The 25,907-nt window shown below is 34.8% G+C and overlaps 1 protein-coding gene across 8 annotated transcripts in view; it reads left to right on the top strand.

Moving 5' to 3' along the window:
• Window positions 1-2,196: 2,196 nt before the first annotated feature.
• Window positions 2,197-25,907, top strand: part of LOC125654800 (uncharacterized) — a 54,329-nt gene continuing 30,618 nt past the window's right edge. The window contains exons 1-3 of one of the 8 annotated variants that reach the window (XM_048884886.2): window positions 2,266-2,483; window positions 10,611-10,685; window positions 24,452-25,448. In XM_048884886.2, coding sequence (XP_048740843.2) covers window positions 24,489-25,448 — 960 coding nt within the window. In that variant the 5' untranslated portion in view covers window positions 2,266-2,483; window positions 10,611-10,685; window positions 24,452-24,488. Of the gene's footprint in view, window positions 2,484-10,610; window positions 10,686-15,354; window positions 15,666-24,451; window positions 25,449-25,907 lie in introns of those variants that run through there. The other 7 variants (XM_056144697.1, XM_056144698.1, XM_048884885.2 and 4 more) reach the window with 7 other exon arrangements.

Raw genomic sequence — 25,907 nt, 5'->3', positions numbered from 1 at the left:
TTAACATTCATAAAAATGTAACTGCGCTGCATCAGCCTTATAAAAGATATATAAATTTATGCCCAGTTGGGGAAGTCCCTAATCGTGGGCTTGCACTGACCCCAATCCCAACAGCGAGCAACGATGCACTAAATGAGAAAATGATCATATAATGATCATTGCTTTGTGAAGAAGATTCCCAAGATTACAACAAGAAAGTGTTGGACCTTCCCGGTAAACCAGCTTTGGTTTCTGGTGTTATAATTGTAATTAACTTATGTCAATATTACGGTATGCATATACAGTATGTTTGAATATCATTTTTACAAAGATAACCTTCACTACTAGGAGAATACTAAGCATTATTCATTCCTAGTGCACAGTCTTACGTATACAACCGATCCGAGCCACCACGTGTACACACAAGTCACCAATTGTACAACCAAGTTACTACGTGTAAAACCAAGTCACCACTTGTACAACCAAGTTACCACGTGTACAACAAAGTTACCACTTGTACAATCAAGTTACCACTTGTACAATCAAGTTACCACGTGACAACCAAGTTACCACGTGTACAACCAAGTTACCACTTGTACAACCAAGTTACCACGTATAAAACCAAGTTACCACGTGTACAACCAAGTTACCACGTGTACAACCAAGTTACCACTTGTACAATCAAGTTACAACATGCACAACCAAGTTACCACTTGTACAATCAAGTTACCACTTGTAAAATCAAGTTACAACATGCACAACAAAGTTACCACGTGTATAACCAAGTTACCACGTGTACAACCAAGTTACCACGTGTACAACCAAGTTACCATGTGTACAACCAAGTTACCACTTGTACAACCAAGTTACCACGTATACAACCAAGTTACCATGTGTACAACCAAGTTACCACTTGTATAACCAAGTTACAACATGCACAACCAAGTTACCACATGTATAACCAAGTTACCACGTGTAAAACCAGGTCACCAGGTGTAAAACTGAACAAACCATTTCCTACATCTGTATGTACAATCGAGCAACCCATAATCCGAGAGACCGGATGTAAGCTCATATACACTACATGAAGAAGATGTTATCACTGCAGAATTCTGGTGTTCTCGGTCCAATTATACTATAGAAGGTGAAATGAAATAATCAGGTTTTACTATTACCTAAAATCTTAATCAGTTTTCTTTGAAAGAGAACATGTCTTCCCAATATCCTGTCCAGTTAGGGACAATTTTGTTACTCTGACAACTTAGATTGTCTGAAATTGACCCAGTGGTTGTGAAGAAAGCGAAACTGTCATACAGATGGGAATCAGAGTTTGACCAGGAAAGCTCACTTCAGCATTCTATTCAGGTTGGCTAAAACCTGATACGAAGAATTTCAATAAAATCTTCTGGACAACTGGAACTTTGGATAGGGAAATATTGTGCAGGTTTTGAGATTCCTCCTGGAATGTAATAAAATTGATGAAATTACTGAAATTCATTTTGGAATGAATGGTGTGATAGTAAAGGTATAAAGGCTCCGAGGTCTGTATTATGCTGTACCCATGCTTTTTCAAATAACTTAGCTTGTTTCCCAAGCTTAAACAAGTCATCGCTGTCTACTACAATTCGAGCGTTTAATCATCTCTGTCCAACATAACGGAAACAAGTGGGTATATTCTACAATTCACAAAAAAAAAATCGTGCTCGTGCAATAATTGCACTGACTTTCCCCCACTAATGCAACACTTTGGAAATAATTCAATCTGTACACATCACTTGAGAAAAATGACAGATTTGATGGCTCGACTTGCTTCTATAGATGATCTGTCATTCGCAATAAAAAAGAGCCTTGCATATGCACAGGTCATGTGATAACTGAACTGGTTCAACACTTGCTGTTGACAGTCGAACAAATTAGTTTGAAAATAATAACTACAGGAAATGCAAATTTCCAAACAAAAAGACTTCAATATGATTTATTTTCTCCCTATATTCTAAAAGCCAATAAATTTTAATGAGACCAAGGACAAATGATTTTTGAAAAGTCTGGCGCGATTGAAATAAAATTTTCGACCGCGACTCAGACCGAAAATCAATATGGTCTTGTGTTAACTGGAAGTTAAACAAACTAGTCCCCTTTTATACCCGTTCTAGTTCTTTGTCCAGGCCTATCAATATGTATTCAACTAGTAGAAAACCCGTGTACACGATATTGAATATAGAGGTTATCGCTTAACCCGCTGTAGAATACCTCATATTCCCCGATGTACGATAAAGTATTCAGATTGTTTATTACGAACCGAGCTAATTGTCGAATGAAATACTCAACGAGATATCTTTTGTTTTTATTTAAAGACGCGACATATCCTATTAATATATGTGTATGAAGACTAAGGGACTGTCATAAATTGTGGACATTTCCAACTACATGACGCTGAGTTGTGCATGGATTATAAAAATGCGCATGCCCGAAAATGGAGAAAAATGAGGGAACTATTTATACAGGTAGGAACAGTTCAATTTTTGAATACTTGTTTCATGAGAATTAATTTTGCAAAGTTCCCATTTTATCATTATGATTTCATTATGCGAGTTTATATCGGGGGAAAAAATATAGGTACATGTGAGCAGTACATAGCATGAGACACGTGCAATTTTAAAACTATAATTAATAACTAAATAGTATATATTTACGCTGCTATAATTTATGTTTTCTCATCTACATTTTTATGCAAACACATTAATAAATATCGATTTTTAAAAGTACAATAAATTCACACATTTTCAATGAATAAAACGCAACAATTCCTATAACATGAAGTTGATAGACAACACTTAAATTTACCCTTTTATTGTCTGGAATACGAAATTAAAATAGGGAATATTCGTGTAGTATATGAGAAATTGAGCATTTTGCTTTCAAATTAACAGATAAAAAACGTTCAATTTTTTTTTTTATTAAATACATTTTAAAAAGCTTCAACCAACAATAGAACAGTAGGAATCGTTAAGCGTCTGTTACCTCTGGGGTTCATGTGTATCCTATTGATCTGGCTTTGAAAGAGAGTGCCTGAAATGCATTACAATAGAGAAATGGATTCTGGTTGGAATGTTATAGCTTTTTTAAAAACAAAAATATAAATATCTGACAGATATTCGGCCTTATCATCCATCTGTTATCAACGAGCCTGTCGCTCCCAGCTTAAAGTATTGAGATCCCTGCAATTAACGTGGCCTTCTGCTAGTGATATATCAATTCGTTGTATTGAGTTTCGTAAGAACTTAGTAGACCTTGAAGGAGTATTGGAGTTGAAAATATAGTTATGTAAGGTGTCTGTTTAATCAAGGATATCACATATCAAAGAAACACGATATGTTCTATGTCAATATGAATGACATGTCACTAATGAAGAGTATAGGAATTTGTTGTTTCACGAACTCAAATCTAACGAACTCTGCATGAGAGAACCGGCGTTCAAAATCTTCACGTATAGAAGATTTCGTCATTAAGAAATCTTTAATTAGACTACACGTGTTGACAATTGGATGCGTTTTAAAACTGATGATATCAGGGGTGAATACACGGTATAGTTTATTTGATCAGACTGGAGATTATGCAACATGGATTATTAACTGATTAAAACTTGGGGTCTCTGCATTGTTTTGCCGAAGTTTGTTCCATTCTAGATTCGGGTAGGTGTACTTCTACCATTCAGGCCTCGCCGTTATCATATTTAGAATCTTCTTTGCTGGATGTTATAACACGACAGTGACAGAAACGTAAAATGTGAGCTTGGGGGTATATATTAGTAGACGCCAAAAATTGTCAAATTTTAACAAAACGAATACAAAGAATTCTATATTTGACCTTATAGCAAAAATACACATATTTGAATAGAAGTTTTGGTGAACTTTAAGACGACCGTTTTCGTTCCATTTTGAACCTGAATTCTCAGCACTTTAAATGTGACAAATTTTCCTTATCATTTCTAGAGGAAATGTTGACTTTCGTAAACTTCAAATTTTGTAGTACAAATTTACCTACCAATTAAGGTTGTATTTTTATTCATTGAACACTATCTTTGCAAACATTTAACATTTAAATCATTTAACTTGATAAACTCTGTTCACTTTTTACAATTTTAAAAGAAACTGTAAACATAAGGATATCATTTGTCAGGTTGCGATTTTAGCCTTCAACATTTTAAGTATTTGTTTGTAAAACATTCATCTGAGGTCAACTTCCCCTACATTGTGCCCGGGGTGGAAAATATCTACCTTTGTCAATACGTTTTGCACTTTTTGTGTTCTTCGTATAACCACTGTATGACGTAATGAAGTTCGTTATCACAGATATTAACAAATATTTCCTTTAGACTGAGTTTTAAACAGTTGACCGCAAAGTCATTTCGTAGATAAGATAGTTTTTAGGAGACATTTCTCATTTTCTTAAGGAAAAGATTAGTTGTCGGTAAATGTCTACTGAAAAGTCAACATAAGATTGATTCTGGACAAAAAAAAGCTCTAATTTATACAGTTACAAACTTTTAAGATAGAACTAAAATACATTGCTGGATAGTAAATGTTTACGCTCCTTTGTAAACACATCGAAATACTTTTCAGCATTTACAAATATCTGTTTATATAACGAGTGCAATGAAATTGAAATATTTTGAAAAGTGAGTATATGTGAAGGACTTTTCAACCATATCCTTATGTGCACTTAAACACTTCGTGTTAATTTCTCAATTTCTCTTTTTCATATTATATGATACATGTACCTTTATCAATATTTTAGTAAAAAGGAATGCTTGAAATTAAGTAAACATATGGAGACCCAGATTTCTAAATTGTTCAACGAGAGCGCACCATTAGTCTCAACAATAAACCACATACCCCAATCTGAATTTGTTTCGGTAATTCGTCAAACTCGAGTACTTTTTAAAAGAAAACAAATAACAGTTTGTGACTTTCAATAGTCAATTTCCATTTCGATTATCGAAAATACAAGTCGTTTTTGTGTACACTACTCTTGGCTGATATTGCCGATGTCACATTCCCAAAACTGAAGAAAAGTGTTTAGAAGGCAGTTGAGATAGTTCAGATTGCCTGGGATTAAATCTCCAAAAAGACAAGAACTGGTAAGGTCGATACTTGAAAAATGTCGGACATGGTATTTAAAAAAAGTGACCTCAATCAATCAAAGTTGATACCTTTCACATTTGATATTTTTTATAAGTGTTTTAAAAGCGGTGGTGATATTTGAACTGTTGATTTCCGTGTCTTTCTGTATTGCGAAAGTTATTCTGTAATCGTGACAAAGTTAGATTTCCAGCATAATGAACTTTATTTTAACTCTCAATGATGGGCTGCTTTGATATCTGGTATACCCTCGATGGAACAAGGAGCAAAGACAATTTGGCGTGGGTGCTAGAGTTTATATTGCGCAAGAATTAAATAGGAAGGACGGGTTCATCTACATATGTATTTCCAAGATCAGCTAAATTGGTTCTTTCTTGCTTTTGTAGACATAGTTTGTAAAGTAAAATCTGACGTCCTTGACTTAAAGTTTTTCAATAAGGTAACTGATATACCTGATCAAATGAAACACACTGGTGTTAGTGTAGAGATTTTTCAGCGGAACCACATTTATTGACATGAAGAAGCTAAAGAATATAAATTTACTTTCCCTACGATTTGTGACATCTTCGATGTCGCCATTTGCGATAAAGTGACAAAATGTTCTGCTCATTTTTAAACTAATGTGTTTTTTTTGGGTTTTTTTATTAAAGAAGAAACTTTAGTAGGGATTTCATATTTTCTGGACCAAACTCCGAACCCCCGTAATTCATCAAATCTCATATCACTGTCTTTATGAAAAAGGGCACGACGCATTAAAAGATATATTCCAATTGGCAATAAAATTGTTGGTAAATATACTTAAACGATCAAAGAAACGACCTCGATAAATCGGAAATATGGAATTGTTGCCCAACAGGTATGATATAAGACACATTTGGTATTTAGATACGCTTTCTGTTTAATACCCGTTATTTGTTTAGGTGAGCAATTGTTTGCCATACCAACGAAGGCAAGAAACGAAAAATCTTATTGAAAAAATAAAAATATAAAGATTTTGTCTTCTGATATCCGTGTTTATATCAAGCTATCTGCGACACTTTTTGGTTACATATTAAACTTTCTTTTACATCATGAACACAAGAATGAGATACAATACAGTTCATAGAGTTTGTTTATTTATGTAAAAAATTATTACATTGTGAGACTGTAACACGAGACACAAAAGAATATGATTTTTGGGTACTAAACTGTAGGGAATGAGCAGTAATTAGAATAATTGAGCATTTTGAAATATTTATATTTTCAAAGTTTTTACCTTTGCTATCTTTGCAAACTGTATAATGATAGCCATTTCTTCATGAAGGTGTCGCGGTTGTATAAAAAAAAAAAAAGTGCGCGTATGAATACAGAATTATTTGATAGATATAGTGGGTCTATTTTAACGACGGGAAATTCCGACAGAAATAAAACTACGTACAATGTAAATATTAGAAATGTATTTCATTTTTGAAAATCCATAATGTATGCCGTCGTGAAGGTGGCAATTCATCAAATCCATACCCTCATGTATTTTCAAAAGGGAAATTCATTTCTTAACGAAACTTGCTACAAAAAATAAAAAAAGGGATCAAAATAAAAACTAAATTGGTGTTTTATGAGTAAAATGAATACAATCTAACTTATGGAATATCATTTATTCCCATGAATTATCAGTCCAAAATAGTGGGGGCAATTTCTAGAGTTATATAGAGAGGGGTGATATATTTCAACTTTTGAACACAGAAAATTTACTATTTTATATTTTTATTTATCAAAACTATATCAAACCAAAAACGTTATATCAGCCAATATGCATGCATCCATTTTTTGTAGGAAACAATATGCCAGATTTATACTAAGCCTTATGAATTTCAGAAGTATTAATCAAATTTATCATAGGTACTACAGTGTACGTGTGAATAACAGATTCATAAGACATGATGTATGTAAATGTAAAATAGATTACCGAAGTCACTAGTACAGAACCTTAAAACATTTAATCCAGCAACTATTGTGATAGGTACAATGTAGTATCAGAAATCACTAGGTGTCAATATTCACGATCTGATTTTCGACTTTTCGAATCGAAAACATGCCATTATTTCTAAACCCTACTGAAACTTTAAGTACATGAATGTGAGCTTGTCATTTGAGGTAAGGTTAATGAACAGTAGTTGTTTAATTATGCAGCACAAATCAGTGGGCTTTACTTGCCGGTCGTCCACCAAGGGATTACATGCAAATGTCGCGAACACCTATACACATGATGGGAGTGGTAGACAGATATACGAACTAATCTTTTCCAATACAATTGCAGAGTTAATATAACAGAAAATCACAGATTTTACGCAACACAGAACTACATCCCCCCCGATAACGGCTATTTACATTCTAACACCCTTCATGCCAAATTGAAGATTTTTTTCGATACATCGGCATCAAATTTAATTAAATGGTTTAATGAAAGATTTTGCCACATCGACGCTTCGATTAATACCAAAGATTGTGCAAGTTTCTATGTGACTTTAAGGCGTGAATCAGCGTGAATCACCCTCATGCCTATGGTTTCCTTCACTACAGTCTGACATTTTTTATGCAAACAAAGGGACATGGAACTCGTGAACAGTGCATTGCCGTCTTCTGAGTTCGTACAAGGCAGTCTTATCTTGTGCGGGAACCGTTAACACTTTACCTGGGTATTTGCATACAGAAAATTCTACACGCATTGTCCCAACAGTACAATTGTCATAATCGCTTTTAATTGGGATTCTACAATTACGACCCTTATTAAATGTATGTTACCACAGCAATATTTTTCCTCCACCCACTTAACTCAATCATCGTAATAATTTATCCGTTTAGAATATTACGTTCTTTAAAACATTCAATAGATCTAAAAAATAAAAAGTGATCTTTGTATCAATTTCATATCGCATGTAATATCAGATAGGCAGTAATTTGATTCAATTTAGATTAATCATACTTCATCTATGATGTTAAATGTCTTAACAAATGTTTTAAAAGTTAAAATGTCACTTTCTTCATAAAGCTCAATTTCTCTACCTGCGATAAATTGGTGCAAAGACATTTTTTGAAATAATAAGTAGAGCTCTTTTGGCGGCAGATCGATGCGTTAATTCATTATATGTATGTATTTGATCATTTGATAAGGATATCAGATCACCTGAAGACATGTAAACCTATGATTTACAGCTGCCCCTAGTTCTATTAAGCAATCAAATTGCAGAAACGTATATGAATAGTCCTTTAAAGTAATGTGTTTATATTTGAAATGGCTTTTTTCATATACTTAAGTTTTCACACACCAAAATAATGAATGAAATCGGGCATTGAGGTTTACTGACACTATTTACCATGCAAAAATTGTACCGTAATGTCCTGAAAAATTGGCACAGCTGGGTAAAGATAGGGGCCCTTCTCTTTCATGCCAAGTTAAACTTACGATTGCGATACAAGCAATATTCCTTGTTCAAACAATTTCTTGTATTCTATGTATTAAATGCGGCGATTAGTTGTTGAAAACAGAGGGCTTTTCTTCCCTTTTAAAGAATTCACTGACTACGGATAAATATTGCTACACTTCACTTGAATTGTGTACAAATGTTTCGATACACATCTGATAAATAGAAAATTCCTAATCATTCTGATGATGTTTGGAACAGTCTTTCAGATACAGGTATGTTCGTAAAATTTATTTTTCAATTAGCAAGATACTCATTTTTAACTTTAGATTTAATTAGAAAAAGACAAAATCATACGTTACACAGTGAAAATTAACATTGAACATTTTCAATTCGTGTTTCACTTTCTCTAGTTATCTATCTTATATATTGTGAGGAATTTCATTGCTGTTGGTAATCAAACAAACGATCCAGGAAGAAACGAAGGTTTTGTTTTAATAGAAGTTTGTAATTTGAAAATTACTGCACACATACACGCTACTAATTGAACAACCTTCCCACGCTTTTGTGTGGAACTTTCAATTGATTTCATCTATGATACGGAAAGATGCAACAGATTAGATTGCTGTACACTATAGTAAACACCCCCCCCCCCCTATAATTATACGGACCGCCGTACACTTTACACTGGGGGTGGGACTTTGAGCAGGTGCGTTGATGCCACTGCACATTCTCCATCGCAGTTTTCAATCTGAGAAATTCAAAGCACCGACATGTGGATAATAAAAGCAATCCATCACTACACCAATTTGCATAATTTAGGGATTATGTTTTACGTCATGATTTAATAAAGGTTTTATACACAAGATCTGCAGACTATCTGTCATAAAAGAACGACCTTGATTCGAATGATATCATGTAGGATGTTAAAGATGACTGATAAAATGCCGATCTTTTATGTAGGTTAATGCATCTGAAGTCTCTCTGAACTTCTGAAATACGGCATTGACATGATTATTTAAATAACGAACCTAGTGAAATCTCTCCCTAATGGTTAGCTTAAGAACGTTATCTGTTGCTTGCTAAATGGTAAATTTTTCTCAACCTGGCACTTTGTTCAAGGTATTTAAATTTGCTTTGTAGTTCTTTCACAAAAGTTTATGATAGGAGAATCGGGAACTGCAAAGAATGTCAGGACTCTCATGGGGCATAATATTCCAAAACCAAAGGGACTTTAGGGACCACCCCAAGCATCAGCGCTGACCACTTACCTCCTGCGGGCTAATGCCCTATTCATCAATGTTATATTGAATAAAAAAGTAGGAGGATGACTATAGGTTGTATTTCTTGATTAATTTCAGAAAGTAAGACGTGCTTTAAAATGATGACAATATTAAGAAATAAATTTCAGTTTTGAAATACATGAGGGTATGATCTGTGACGCTTCACGCCATCGGCATACTTCATGAAACGTGTTGGTGCTTCGTGAAAAATATACTGGTGTGAAGCGCCGAAGTTCACACCCTCATACATTTTCAAAAATGAAATTAATGTTTCATATTTACATTCTACTTTCATTTTTGTCGGAATTCCTAGCTGTTAAAATAGACATACATATACTATATTTATCAAGATTCATACGCGCACTGTTCACAACTGAACTGCATTCATGAGGAATTGACTATCATTACAATTTGGAAAGATAAAGAAGGCAAAAACATTGGAAATTTTATTATTGAAGAAATAAATACAGGAAAAGAGTACGATGGACCTATTGCATTTCAATGGAAACAATTTTATCCTTCTTCCGACTGTCAGTCGAATTTTCTCTGTACTCCAATATATATGTCTTTGTTCGGAACTCGGCTTGACAGCGCAAACTGTTTTAAAACTCTATTATTTGCGTATAAATCCCATTGAACTGTCATTTAGACCTCTGTGTGAGTTTTTCGATTTAAACTATTATCCTAAGTATATTTGCATTCTCTATAGACAAAACAACAACAAACAATTGTCTGAATCTAAATATGACCCCCCAAAGCTTTTTTTTAGTGGCAAACAAATTGCATTTTTTTTTTTGGAAATGCAGATTCGGATGGCGTGGTATAATGGATCACTCGTGTGTTTTTTCTGACATATAGTAGTGAGAAATAACTCAGAAACGGTAAGTAATGGAAAACTGATTTTTAAATCTAATAAATATTGACATGTTCATTATTGACACACACGTGCAAATAGTTTCACCAAAGTCGTATATCTGGAAGTTGAATACATCAAAATATTTGGCACTAATTCTTCAAATTTAAATACATTTGTATATTTTTTCTCACGTTAGGAAGTCTTGACCATTGTGTTTCAACAAAAGTCTGCTTGCACTTTGTTTAGCATTTATGTTTAAAAGTGCATAATTAATGTTGCAATTCCAACCTGAAATTTTCCATTTCAGATCCGATCTGACTTTTATTTAGATTTAATCTTCCTAATGCGTGTTTGCATGTAAAAGTAGATGCAGACAGATTCAGTCTGGTTCCTGAAAAATAGCTTTGTCGTCATCCCTGAACATTAATGTGCTCTTCGTTACTGTGTCTGGCGGGCTTCTCGATTCCCTTGGACCTCTGATAATACTAATTGATTATTGGTTATGTATGCAATGCTGACAGTACGCTTTGCCCATTAAAGTGATATACATGTACATGTACCTTTAAATCATTCAACGTTTGTGTTTCTGGAACAGAAAAAAACCCAACCAAACGGATATTTTCATTTTTTTTTTTAAATTAGTAGTACGAAAAGATGTCACATAAGAATAGCTGAACACATTTGAACCTTTTAAAATCACTATGTAGAAATGAATGCTTTAGTCTTTTTCCTGTGTTGTCTATCTACTTTACAAATCTTACAGTTCATGCAATCAGTTCACTGTAGGAACAAGCAAAGGCTCAAGTTCTATCGAACAGGATTCTAAATACTAGCACTATAATGTGTGTGACAAGTCCCTGTACTTTAAGGAGAAAAGATGTCAAATTTCCGATGGTAGAACCCTCTTCTGGATTTTACACAAAAACAATATATCTGTCTTTTTAGCCATCGAAAAATGTCAAATTTTAATTTTTAGCATTGAAAACTATCGGGGCAAATTATACTGATTTTATCGCTGTCCGACCTACATTTAAACCTTCTTTAGAATGTGAGAAAGACGGGATTTTTTGGTTCTCGATATGACAAGATATTTGCTTTGATATCGGGAGTAAAATCATCAATTTTAGGAACTTTAATTAATCTGTGAAGTCCATTTGATAAAGGTGTGTCTGTGGTCATTGTAGATATTTAGTATTAGACAAGATACCAAATTGCTTTAAATCTGGAATGACATTACAATTTAATAGTTTGTTCACAACTGTTTAAAAAAACATACAGATAACATCCGATAATACACCGCAAGAATAAATAAAATCGTCCAGTACGAATTGATATCTGTGTCATATCTACTCTAGCATGTCTTCAGCGATTATGATGAACTAGTCTGTAAAATTATTTTAATCTAGGTTTTTATCTTCCATTTTTGGGGCTAGTTTTGAAGGAAAAAAAATCTTCTCATCATCTTTGTTTGATCCACAGTTTTAAAACAACAAAATGGCAAAGTTTGAAAACCAAGTCCATGTGACACGTCTCATTTCATTCCCGTGTCTGTGGAGAAAATGGTTTTGTAAACACTTGTCTTTTTCCATTATCGTCCAATTTAAAAATAGTGTTGATCAAATTTTAAAGAAAAATGAAAACCCCGCAGAAATTAGCCACCTCTATAGCAGTGAAGAGGGACTGAAGTGTGTGTTTGCTTCACTTTGTAAATCTTTAAATCCTTTGTTTGCAGTAGATTTTATTATTCCATTTAAACTGTCGAGACTTCATTTTCAACTTTAGAGCTTAATTATGTTTTCTTGTTCATTTCCATGACGAAAATTAAAATTAATTATCATAGACATACACACATTCACTCAGCATGCGGTCATGTCTCTAGACGTGCAGAAATCATTTGCTTGTTAAAGTAAGTATTTTATAATGCTCAACCGTTTAAAATGCATATTTAAAACAGTCTTATTTTAAATTTGAAACATATGCAATAATCCAATGTTAATAAGACTTCAATAGATAAGGTGAAAATATCAATTATAAAAACAAAAATAGGCAACAAAGGGAATGGACGACGCATTCTCAAAATTATCAATATAAAAATAAAATAAAATCGTAAATACGCTCAGTGCATGCCACAAGATTTGAATCATTACTTGATATCACTAATTATTTTTTCTAAAACTGCATAGTACATAACATAGTGAGTAAAACGAGGGGCTTTTACTTCCACTGTACATGTAATTGTGCAATGAACAGAGCATGTTTTTTCCTTGTTGTTTTCCGATTGGTATAGATGTGTTAGACTCTTTTACTTCTTCATTATTTCATGGCTTTGGTCCAATGTTAAATTCAAATGACCTAGTGTCTTTACAGTGACAATGGTGCCAAGGGGCAATTAATACAGGATGACGTATACAGATATATGTAAGAATGGTCTGTCGAGAAATATCAAAAGAGCCTTTCACAAACTTTTTAATTTTAGTTTTTCCTTGTAGAATTTCTGCCATTTGAGGTGATAATATTAACATTTCTTCGATTTCGGTGTAATACTAATTGGGGTTTTAGGTATTTTCTCTAGAGCTGAAGAATACAAATCGTATTCTAAATAATTAAAAATAGCGCATAAGCCCCGGTTTTGGAGGAGTTTCTTTGACTCCATGATCACCCAGACAGCTGAGATTTTCAGAACTTGATGTGGGCGGGCTAACATTCTGCATGGCCGATGATTCATAATATAACAATACACGTGTAGTGTACACCAGAACCGATTTCTTGTTCACTGAGTGATACTACATGTATAGAATCGTAATGCCCTCTTTCTACCCGCCATCCCGCACTACGTCACACTCCACATCAATGTACGTCCTCCATATTTCAACGAGAGAAATCCTTTTGATGACAGTGATTGCAAAAGATGTCTTCTTTCATAATGCAATGGGATGAATTGTCAGCCGTGCTTTTACAAACAACAAAATATGCGTGCTTCTTCATATGAAGTTCTATCAGCTAGTATTTCTGCATTTTAAAACTTTGCACATACATGTATACGCATGTGTTCCAAATGTTGCAATCTTCCTGATTTGCATATGGAGTAAAAAATGAAAAATAACAAAAACCTTTTTTCAATTTCAATATTAGAATTATAGCCACATTTAACCCATACATTTTGGACAACCATTTGTTTATGTACATAGTATTGACGGATGTACCACAAATGTCATTTGTGTTATAGGTAAAGCTTTGTTGAATGTTTTCCTTTAAATTCTATTCTTTCCTTTAAAAGAGATTAATGGCATATTCATTTGTATGTTGACATAGATAAAAAAGAATCATTAACACACATTTATAATGCAATTCTTTTTGACAAGCGATAATCTCCTCTTCTAGACTGCATTGGTGGGGATTATACATGCAGAAGAACGGAATCCATCTCTCTTTGAAGTGCAGCTAAAAGGTTACACTGGCATTCGTTCATAAATGGAATGCCAATGATTTTAATCGAGTGGTTTGAAAAAGAGAACTGTAAAATTAAGACAAAAAAGAAAGAAAAACCCCTCTATCAGCATGCAGGAGTGTTTTTATTTTTCTTGCCATCCTTATTCAATATTTTCTTATAAATTACCGTTCTGTATCGAACCAAATTCCGTGGAATGATATCAGAAATAAACATGCTTTGTGTAAAGTTTGATAAACTTTACGATCCCGTATTGACGAATATTTTTTTTTTCTTGCATGAAATCAAAAGTTATGTAATCGTTAGATAATGCAATAAAGCATATCTTGACAGACGCCTAATTGTCCTTCCTGACAAAAATAAATTATATCATGCGGGGTTTCCAAACCAGACGTCGTACTGGGTGGTGAGTGTCTATCAAAATAACTATAGCATCTTCTCACCCCACAAAGATACACGCTGTAAGATAACTCACTCAATTTAAATTTTGAATGATTTTAGCATCTAATTGATTTTTGATACTTCATATGGTGTCAGAAATGATAATTCCGTAGGAGTGCTTGAGATAATAGAATAAAATTAAAGATTTTAAAGAACCATTTAAGAAGTTAATAGTTTAGGTTCGTAAAAGAAAAAATTCCAATTCCATTCATCATCCAAACCCATTTATACATAGAAGAATATATCTCAACAGGAATTCAATATTGTCTAAATAAAGGACAATATTTTGAAAAGGTATCAGATAGGTCAGATTCAAAAGGCCGAGAATCCGACAAAATTCAAAAGGTGGTAACGCTACTTTGTGGACAGAAAGATAATTCTATTCAGATTAATCGTTCATATTCATGTCAAACATGTTTTCTATTGGAATGTGATCGTCTTGAGGGAAAATTTAAATAACTGATAATACGAAGGATTTTCCTTTAAAAAAACTGACCGCCTAGAGCACGTATTTATTACTTAGCGTAGAATTCCATCGCCTTTTATGCAAGAAAACATGAAGTTGAAGTTGACGTGTACATGTCTTTAAACCGCAATATATAAATCGTAAAATTTGCAAAGACACGGTTTTGAATATCGATCTATAACTCAAAATTCGGGTCGTGCGAAACAATACACACAGACACCCGTACAGAACACAAACTAAATTCTTTTGATAGGCTTCAATTCAACACATTGATTAGATGCGTATCGGGGAACCCCTAGAAAGAAGACCTGCTGGTCACTGCCAAATTCAGATCCCCCGGCGGTTGTCAAAAGTCTCCAGTTACGCTGAAGCCTCTCAAGTATCCAGACCCGCACTTCTGATCCGAGTGAGGCGCGCGTTTGAGGGATCACAGTTAGGAATATATATGTTTATTGATTGTGTTATAACATAAGACATACTACTGGTAGGAGAACTTCGCGGGTTTAAAAACTCGTCGAATATTAAACGACCTGGAAGATATTGACTAGAAGCCGTGAGGGGATTGTGTAAACAAGTTAGTTAATTTTTGACATGGATTATGCGAATTAGATCTTCTGCATGAGTGTCTATAATATTCATGGAGAATACAGGTATATTCACTTAGCGAAAAAGGTCCTTTTTAACCTCGTGTGAAACACCATAGCCGTTCTGTAGACCGTAGACAGTCGTTTTAGAGAACCGGCTCTGGTTGTAGAATTTCCTTTTGAAAAAAAAATCTTTAATAGATGTATCGATATTCTCCTATGGTATTAAACCACGGATTGTATTGATTTCTTATTCACCTTTTCGTCAAATGCTGCACAAACTAAATTGGCTTTTAATTACATAGAGTTAAATGATGTCAGTGCTATTACCTCCAATTTTAAGACATACCAGGTAATTAATTTTCACTGTTTTGCAACTTTTTTTGTTTTCCACTTGTGGTTAATTGAATATATACTGTTATAGTATCAATCTGAATGGAAACGAATCTACGAGCAATTTCTGATATTTTCAGATTTATTTTAATTCTCAAAGCATTGGGACGGTGAATATTATTTGTATATACTGTTTATATTGTATTATTATTTTAAAAAAAATTCTACTAGGATATTTTGTGATTCGTTTTAAATCTCTACCAAACCTCAGCGAAGTTTAATTTTGACAAGAAGTTAAAGATTACGTAAAATGTATTTATCTACCAATAAATAAAAGGTAATTGTTGTACAAGTGACTCTTGAATATATACTAGGACATCATAACAACCATGAACATGTCATACTGTGAAAATACTTGAGCTTGTTGTGTATTTCAATGAAGGTAATGCATCATCTCAAGAGCAGATCTAGATATTTAATTCCTTTTAAGGAATTAAAACCACATCTACTATGATATATCAAATTCGTAAACTGCTAAAAATGTCCTTACTTTATAACAATACAAATTACTTGGTAAATATTCGTAAAATCATAAAAAGGGTATTAAATGCATATCTTGTGTGTAGTCTTATTTCCGTGTCAATGATGTTGGCAATGCAGTAGTGTTTGGTATTATGCAATGGTTGTTTTTGGGTTGTTGAAATTTGATTTTTTATTTAAATTTTATGTTCTCCGTTGAAAGCGATTATTATGACTAGTGATGCCGCTCCGCTCGCGCCATTGCCAACGTAAATGTACTTCAGTTTTATAAACTCACCCTATCTAATTTCTTAACTCAATCCAACATGAAAATTAGCTACGCATTCGCCTAATCACGTAGGAAACATGGAAATAAAGACACCTGAAATAAAAGCGTATAAAGGATGATTTACTAAATAATGACAGTGTACAGCTCAAGTATTCTCTCATAATCTTTAGTTTTGAGTTTAAGAAATATTTTGGTATCTTATAAACGCATTGCTAAACATTAGATTTATTACATCTTAATCGACGAGAAACACGGAGTAAACTGTACCCCTTTTCTGCTAAGACCACGTATCTTTATCGTAATTTGGCAGTAAATAATACAGCTCTTTCATGTTACGTGTATTTGTTATCATAATATAACGACACTGTAGATGTACAATTTTATAACAATACATGAACATATGGGTTCTGATGAGAAATTTACTGTACAACAAATTCTTTCATGACGAAATGTAGATCGAAATGATTAAACGATCCAGTCATCGAAACAACAAAGGAAAAATAGTTACATGCGTTAAAGAAATGTGTTTCGTGTCATGCAAATTTATAGCATATACCCGGTACAGTAGATATTTATTTTACTCCAACAGTATGGATATTAAATATCAAGATAAAAAAAATCTTCTTGGGTCGAGTGGTTAACGGGATGGCCAAATCATATTTGGTGTTTTACGTCGCATTCAAGAATTGTTTTCACTCACGTAGCGACGTCATCAGCTCTAGGTAAATGCCGTGCAAATTTTGACCTATGCATGACATTCTGGCCATTAGCAGTGATGATTCTTTATCGCCGCCTACCGTTGTATGGGGCCTCTATTTTTAAAGTGAAAAAGTGAAGATAACGAACAGTCATTAATCTCAGAACTCCTATAAAGAATACAAAAAAGAGTGTTTGACAAACATTAACCCCTGGGCACGCTAAAGGTGGGATCAGGTGCCTAGGAGTAAACATCTGTTGAACCGCCAAACCCGCCGTAAGCCCTTTATCTTGATCAGGTAAACGGAATAATCCGTAGTCAAAATTAGTAAGTAAAGAACGGCAAAACAATTGTTATGAAACATGTTGGATAGCAATCGACCTACTAAGAGGTTATATTTGTAAACTAGTAATATCCGCAAGACCCGTGAATTTCCCCTCTTATGCCAGGTTTGGCGAAGGAATAGTCACAACCGATGTTTAACGTCTTAGGTTTGACGCGACGCTGGATCATCTACGGCGAGTGGGTTGACATATATTGTATTGAACGAGACAATGCATGTACGTGTGAATTTTTTAACATGCGTCTGAGTTGGAACGATTCAAAATGAGAGTTGACAAAACTTGGGACGAGTTGATATGGGACGAGTAGATATGGGCGAGTTAATACTTCAAACATTAAAACGACGAAAAGCGTGCTACGCTACGCGGGAAAAACAGATGTAGTTTTCAAATCTTTATGGAATTTTACTTTTAAAGTTCGCAACAATCACACGAACTTGTCAATTCTAAGCTGCCACTTAACTTTTGTTACATATATTTAAAAAAAAAATTATCAGGTGATTCCGGTAAAATTCTATGATATTATTTTTTTGATTGCAGAAACGTGAATTTCATCTTAAAATATGCACTAATTAGACCAACACATTAAAGTACTACGAAAAATCAGTATAAGACGAAATGTATTTCCGGAAATGTATAAAATTGATTTAAATTTAATGCATTTGATAGGTAAAATGAAACATGATACCATATATCCGATTGCTGCTGTCTGTGACATATCGCGGTTTTGTTAGTCCGCATTGTTCGTGCCATGTGTCAGGAACTCCAATGTACCGTGCAACTATACACGTGTCAATTGTCAGTCAATGTCTTTCTTCAGTCTAAAGTATGACAAATACTTCAAACACACCACAAACTACTGTAGTAAATATCACACGTGTTAAAAGTTAAAAGTGTCTGCGTGTTAAAGTTAATTTGGGGTACTGTATTTATGTAATGTAGTAATTTGTTTTTTGTATTTTGTTTGATTTTTTTTTTATATCTAACTTATTGAATTGATATTAATTCTTTAATAACAATGTAAAAGTCTTGAATATGAAAACAAGCATGCTTCCATGAAGAATGTGTTAGTTTTTGTCATTATGATTAAATAATTTCACGCTTTCTGAATGGCTAAGATCCAACAAACTAGCAAAAACTTAGAATATTATATTCACTTTCACATGCCTTCGAAGTTAATACTCGGTAGAGCATTTGATTTTCCAACAGTGGACCAAAATAAATTGGGATTATGATTGGTTATTTTTTGGTCGTACAGTGAAATTTCGAGTCACTAGTCACTTTCAACTAAGTCATGTAATTAGACGTAAAATAAGACCACCGACAGAAACCGTTTTATCAGCTCTATTAGCCGTTCAGCGTCGGAAACGCACGGTTGATTACGGTTCGTTCCTCTCTCCATCACCCGTAGGTCCATTCATTCCTACTCACTCGTTCTCATGAATAAATATTTAAAAATATCGTCCAATCAAAGTAATCGTTATAGTAACGGAACTCTTCTGTTTTTAAAGGTACCATCAACTTATCTTTGCTATCACTAGAATTGTATACCGAAATTGGGCTGAAAGCGTCTTGTTGATTGGACAAACTCGCTCAGGATGAGCGCCCAATGAAATTGCCTCATTAATTATTCATGAGAACGAGCGAGTAGGAATGAATGGACCCACGGGTGATGGAGAGAGGAACGAAGCGTAATCAACCGTGGGTTTCCGACGATGTAAGCCGTTTTCAATGTTTCGAATCATTCAATCATATACGAGTAACTAAACGATCAATGGCACTGTTTTTGGTCAATACGATGCGTTAGCATTACCCCCCCCCCCCAACTACAATAATGAACTCGCCCTGCGGACTTGATGGATATTGTACTTCTCCGGTCGCTAAATCATTGTATTTACATATAACATTTTACTTTGGACTGTCCTTTAAAAAAAATAACATCATTTTAAACATGGATTGTAAATATACAATTTCACTTGGAAAGCAAACGTGACTTTCATTTGGCACTGTTGAACACCACCACTGATCATTCAAAAGATTGATTGGTTGTTTGTTTTACGTCCCGTTGAGAATATTTTACCCATATTGAGACGTCACCAGCTGTAGGTGAAGTACCACAAATTTAGATCTATGCTTAGCGCTCAGGGTCGTAGCAGTTAGGTTTTTTTAAATATCATATCAACGCCTGCTGCGACATGGGACCTCCGTTTTAAAGGTCATATCCGAAAGACCCGTGATTCTCACTTTTGAATGCCGACCGTTTGGCAAAGAAGCAATCACTACCAATGTTAACGTCTTAGGTTTGACGCGGCCATGGTACGAGCGGGGCTCGCACTCAGAACCTCCCGGTTACGGTGCGAACGCTCTACCACTGAGCTACCGCAAAGAAAATGTATACGTCTGTTTACATAATATATAATGATTTATTTATCTATTAACTTATTAAGTTACTTTGAGAATTTTTCAATGAAATTGAGACTTCACCGGCTGTAGGTAAAGTACCACATTGACAAATTTATACCCACACTTATGTATATCACTCTGGGTCGTAGGAGTGAGAGTTCTTCATCGTGCCAACATTTGCCAAAACACAAAGCTTCGGTTTTTAAGGTATTATTCGAAAAACCCACGACACTCAAATCTAAATGTCTTGCGTAAAACGAACTTTGTGGAAGGAGCAGTCTCTAAATATTTTTACGTCTTTGATCTTTACGTGATCAAGGTACGAGCGGGACGCAAACCAACAACCTCCATGTCATAGAGCAAACGCTCTAAGCACTGAGCCACCGCGCCACCGGTACAGACCACTGAGCCACCGCGCGACCGGTACAGCCCGATAACACTGAACCACCGCGCGACCGGTACAGGCCAGGTAACCACTGAGCCACCGCGAGCGCGACCGGTACAGGCCAGTGAACCACCGTGCTACCGGTACAACCTGGTAACACTGAGCCACCGCGCGACCGGTACAGGCCAGGTAACCACTGAGCCACCGCGAGCGCGACCGGTACAGGCCAGTGAACCACCGTGCTACCGGTACAACCTGGTAACACTGAGCCACCGCGCGACCGGTACAGGCCAGGTAATGCCAATGTAATATCTACGTAATCCTATTTTATAATAACAATGTTTAGTTTGTATCAAATTGTGATCAAATGAATTGTGGGGACGTCCTGTATCGTTTTTAATACAGCACATGTATTACTTTAAGTCCCGCCATATCTATATACTCGGTGTGAACATATCCATAGCTTCATAGAAATGGTTTTATAAGATAAGTCTCTAAATATATTGTTCACCATTGAACATGGGGCGTTTGTCATGTGTTTCTTTAAGCACAGAGTAACATCAAAATCCCAGCTTCTTTATTGACAATCCCAGGTTTGAAAAATATTGTCTGGAGGCAAAGAAAATACTGCAGGCACGTAAAGCTTGTGACATTTTTGTTTAACAATTTGCAAGTTTCAGACATGTCTTGCTACTGTGATAGCAGTGTGTAAAATCAGATTAATTAACTGAACTCCCTTCTTATATCCTTTATATGCAGGTTATTGACAGAGCAATTTGTCTCTACGGAAATACCCTCTATACTTCAATAACATCCGTTTTGCTTTTAAAAAAGGTTTTATCAAAAGTTATCGGTAAAGTTTTACAGTCTGGTGGTAGCATGTGTTTGTTGTTGTGTGGAGGAATTTCGGTGGTACTTTGTCGGGGTAAGTACTGGTGTAAATGGTTACCGTGAGTGGGTCCCTTTGATGACGTGTGAGGAGATTGTTTTGAGATTGTTGGATGGTCATTTTGAGTATCATTCGTCGGTTTGCAATGTCATAGGGAACTTTTTAAGATACTTCGTTTTGTTTCAATACATCTGAAAAGGTATGATGGTCTTGCTGGGTTTTTAGCGATAGAGAACAGTCACTGTGTTAATCAAATCAATTTCATTTACTTGCAAGTTCAAATTGACGCCATATCCAGTGAAAAATCGTCGCGTTTTGGCTGAAAACATACAACGAACTATGATTTTTATTATCTCTTGAAAGGTATGTAGTTTCTTTTTGGGGAGGGGGGAGAAAACGCCCTTAAAAGACCCCCACCCCCCCAAAAAAATCAGGACCCCCCCCCCAAAAAAAAAAATTGAAAGAAAACATTATCAAATCAACAACAGATTTGCTTCCGTAAGGATATTTTGTTTTTCGTCATTGTTGCAATTGAATGGTATAAAAAGGAACAAACGACAATAAAGCCTTCATCAGGGATACCCATGTGACAGCTGAAACCACACGTGATAGAGATTACTAGAATCATTTATAAAATATATAAATTTTTCATTTTACGCATCAGTATACTTGATAGGAAAGCAGCAGGCTTTATTTCATGCACGCTGTTAATCCCCACTAGTCCATGTTATCATTAATTTACAAAACTCTAAGTTATCTTGGAGAAATATTGAGTTTTGTTATATTCTAATGATAATCTCGGGGTGGTCATGTATATTGATTACATAATTATAATGATAATGTGACGGTTGCCACTGAAACTACATGTATCTATTTTCACATTTCCAAGGTTTTTACAATTTGAAATGATAGCCATTTCCTCCTGAAAAAAAATAAAATAAAATAAAACAGGGCAGGGAGACTAGTGTAGACATTCCGACCTTTCAAATAAGATGACATTCATAAACATTGTTTCGTTTTATCATTTAAATCTACAGCTAAAATGTTTGAGAAACATGTCAAATGAAAACAAAAATTAGATAAAAAAAATATTAATATGAAGTAACCAAATTTCAGAAATATTGTTTTTTGAAAACAATTGAACCAAAGGACCAATCCCAATCAAAATTGATAGAAAATACTAAGGTAAAGAAATTGCTGTATATCTGATGCAACATGTGATTATTCATTCAATTCGTAAAGCATTTCATCACAACGAAATATACATATCGTTTCCTTATCAAGATTTCATATACAATTGTAGCATCACTTTTTATAATTCCGATCGGACATGGTTCATAGTCGAAAAATGACAATATTTCTAAATTTTCGCTATTTACTTTCAATTTCTTTTTAAAACTATATCAATATTTAGTATTTTCATCGGAATCGGTAATTTTGCCTCGAATTTGATTCAATTAAAAAAAAATAGCAATGTTTCTGAAATTTGTTTCATTTTAGTATCTTTTCCAAATATTTTTGTCCGATATATTTTTTCAAATTGACACGTTTCTTGGAAAGTTTAGCTGTAAATTCAGAATTATTAACAAATAACACTTATAATTTTAATGAATATTTTTTCTTCTTCAAAATTTGAATTATCAAAACGGCTACACGAGTCGACTAGACAGGTTTTACATGTATCATATCATTCATCAATATTTTTTTGTTTACATTCCGGAAAACACACACACACGAAATCCTAAAATGACTGAGGGCTTGTATCACTCTTTCGATGGTGGAATCATATTCTATACGAGTTGCTTTAACAAGCCACTTAATAAGATTTTGGTGTAGCTATCCACATTAATAGTACACACGATGAATTTTATCTAAAGTATACATGTATGATTAAAAACTCTGATCTATGGATCAAAGTAAACTATTATATCAACTTAAAAAAAAAAAACCCGGCAATAATAAACTAGCAACTTATTGTCCCACGACCACCAAGTATACAAATGATTAGCCATTCAAATAAAATAACAGAAATTCATTAATGTCATTTTAAACATGTCTTTTTAAAACAATTTATGTGATCCTTGACGCGGGTCTGTAACCACTGCTATTGGTCTGCTGAGTATGAGACAGGAGCATCCCGGCTATCACTAAGAAATAAAGGTTTGGATTCTAGAAACGGGTAATCGTATATTCATTACTTGTAATATGGAAAACATAAAGTCTGACGCCAAATGTTCAAAGCGTCTAGACTAGCAGGTGGTCAATAAGTGCGGACCATTATCACGTGACCTTAGAAAAATCAGACAGCTCTTCTATGACACATCAGGTTTCTATGCCGGACAATACACCTGGCGTTTTTTTTTCTATCGATACTCGGGTCGATACACCGTCTTTCAACATCACCTCTCGCCATATAATTACGAAATGAACTCCAATTTACCCCTCTTCATCCGTCATGATGTGCGAACAAATCTATAATTACGTAAAAGTGTATGTTAAAATCTCTCTCTCTCTTACAAATATACAGACTGTACTCAAAATTCAAGATGTCCCTGCAGTTAATTAATATTTTTATTGATTAACATAATCGTACCTGTCTTGCGATGTATACATATTTATAATTAACAAGCCAAATACTTAATATATGAATTAAAATAGTCGATACACATGATGATGAATTCAAACACCGAAAAAAGGCTCTCAGTGTTAGGAAACATGGCTTAGAAACAGATTAAAAGTAAAAAAAAACAAAACATTGCTATACTCGTTTTAAAACTTGCCGTGTTATTAAAAAGAGAACTCGGGTGAAGATATTGAATTTTATGCCGATCGACAATAGGTCTTTGCTTTTCACTTCGAATTTATCTCGAGTACAAGCTACGTTGCAATTTGAAGTTTTCAGTTGACCTTTTAGAGCAAATATTTATGACTTTGAATGTTATTTCATGTTAATGTGTGTTTCAAGAGAATTAACTACTCACTTGTTCTTCTTACAGTATGACTCCTGTAACAAATAACCCCACTGTGTAAGGGATGGGTACGGGATTCAGTGCAGTATGTTCAAGCAAACGGTCCGTTATCATCTCCAACAGCATAAAGGCGGTTAGGCGGGACCCAGATGTAGACCCGGACGACACACCCATCAGAACCCCCAGTAAACTTCATGCTTGTGAGTCGCGCGACTCTGGCATTGTCGAAAACGAGATTCCTCATTATCTTAGCTTCAGTCGTCCTGATGTGAACATAGAAGATGAAATCTTTGAAGATGATAGCCGATCAAACAGTGATAATTCTGAGGAAACCGTGTATAGGCTTGAACAATCAGAAACTAAACCATCGCGCCCTCATTCTTGTCGTCTCGGGAACCGTGGTAATACCGCAAAGAATAGGGTAAATAAAGACTCTTTTGTAGAGGAGGACAGATTAGTCCGTTTATTACGTCAAACGAAATCATCCAACCATGAAACACCTGAAGACGATGGAGTAAATGAATTGGATCGAGAAGATAGTTTTTATCAAGGATTTCGAGTGGAGTCAGCTCGTAGAGGAAACAAACGCAAAAGTGCTAAGAGTTACAAGAGCGACGGAAAAAGATCTACCAGAACAATAACAGATTTAAACAGCTCATCTGAAAATGAGGATTGGAGCGATTCAGAATTTTGGACGATCCCCGACGAGACGGACACAATGTCGCCCGGGAGTAAAGGAAGCGGGAACCGAAAGGGATGGGTAATGGAAGACAAGACGGTCACCTACGAGTCATCAGGTTCCACAACTCCAACCTCCACAAGATCAGGACAAACCATAGACTATTACAAAATTGTAAGTGAGAGCTACCAAAGATATGACGCCAATCTGGCCAAGAAAGCAAGCGAGCGGTCCATATCGAGCATCCTACTAATGCCAGTTGACGGGTTTCAAACCCCTACTAACTCAGTGGATTTACTAGATACTTCGTTTAATAGCTTTCCATTACCATTCCACTTGCAGCGGGTGAGTGCACGGTAGAAGTAGATATTTTGATACAATGTTCCTCAGTAAAGCCAGTTCACATCCAAATCAACCCTTTATTAGCCGAATTCTTTATTGTTTTTATCGATGAATCCCAAGCATCGGACAGGATAAAGAATATCAAGCCGTTCTCCAACTGTAATGCAACTGATATCTAATCTGCATTTTGATTGGCTGATGTTTCTCTATGTTTGGGACAGTTGACGAACGTTGACGAAACACAAAGCCTTCAATATTGTAACGTCATAGAAGAATTACAAAGAGACAGAAGCGTCGAAATGTGGATGTACGTCATGACGTATTTGCGAAAAAATTAATTTTGGAAATGATAAAAACATCTATCAGAATTCTTATAGTTGCATTACAAGGAGAATAAATAAGATAAATAAAAAGAATAAATATGCAGACGGTGAGCGCTGTTTTATCAGTCGCAATGTCCGT

This window comes from Ostrea edulis, chromosome 7, assembly GCF_947568905.1.
Source record: "Ostrea edulis chromosome 7, xbOstEdul1.1, whole genome shotgun sequence".
Taxonomy (NCBI): Eukaryota; Metazoa; Mollusca; class Bivalvia; order Ostreida; family Ostreidae; genus Ostrea; species Ostrea edulis.
Note: the sequence above shows the minus strand (reverse complement) of the source record. Positions and strands in the feature narration are given on the sequence as shown.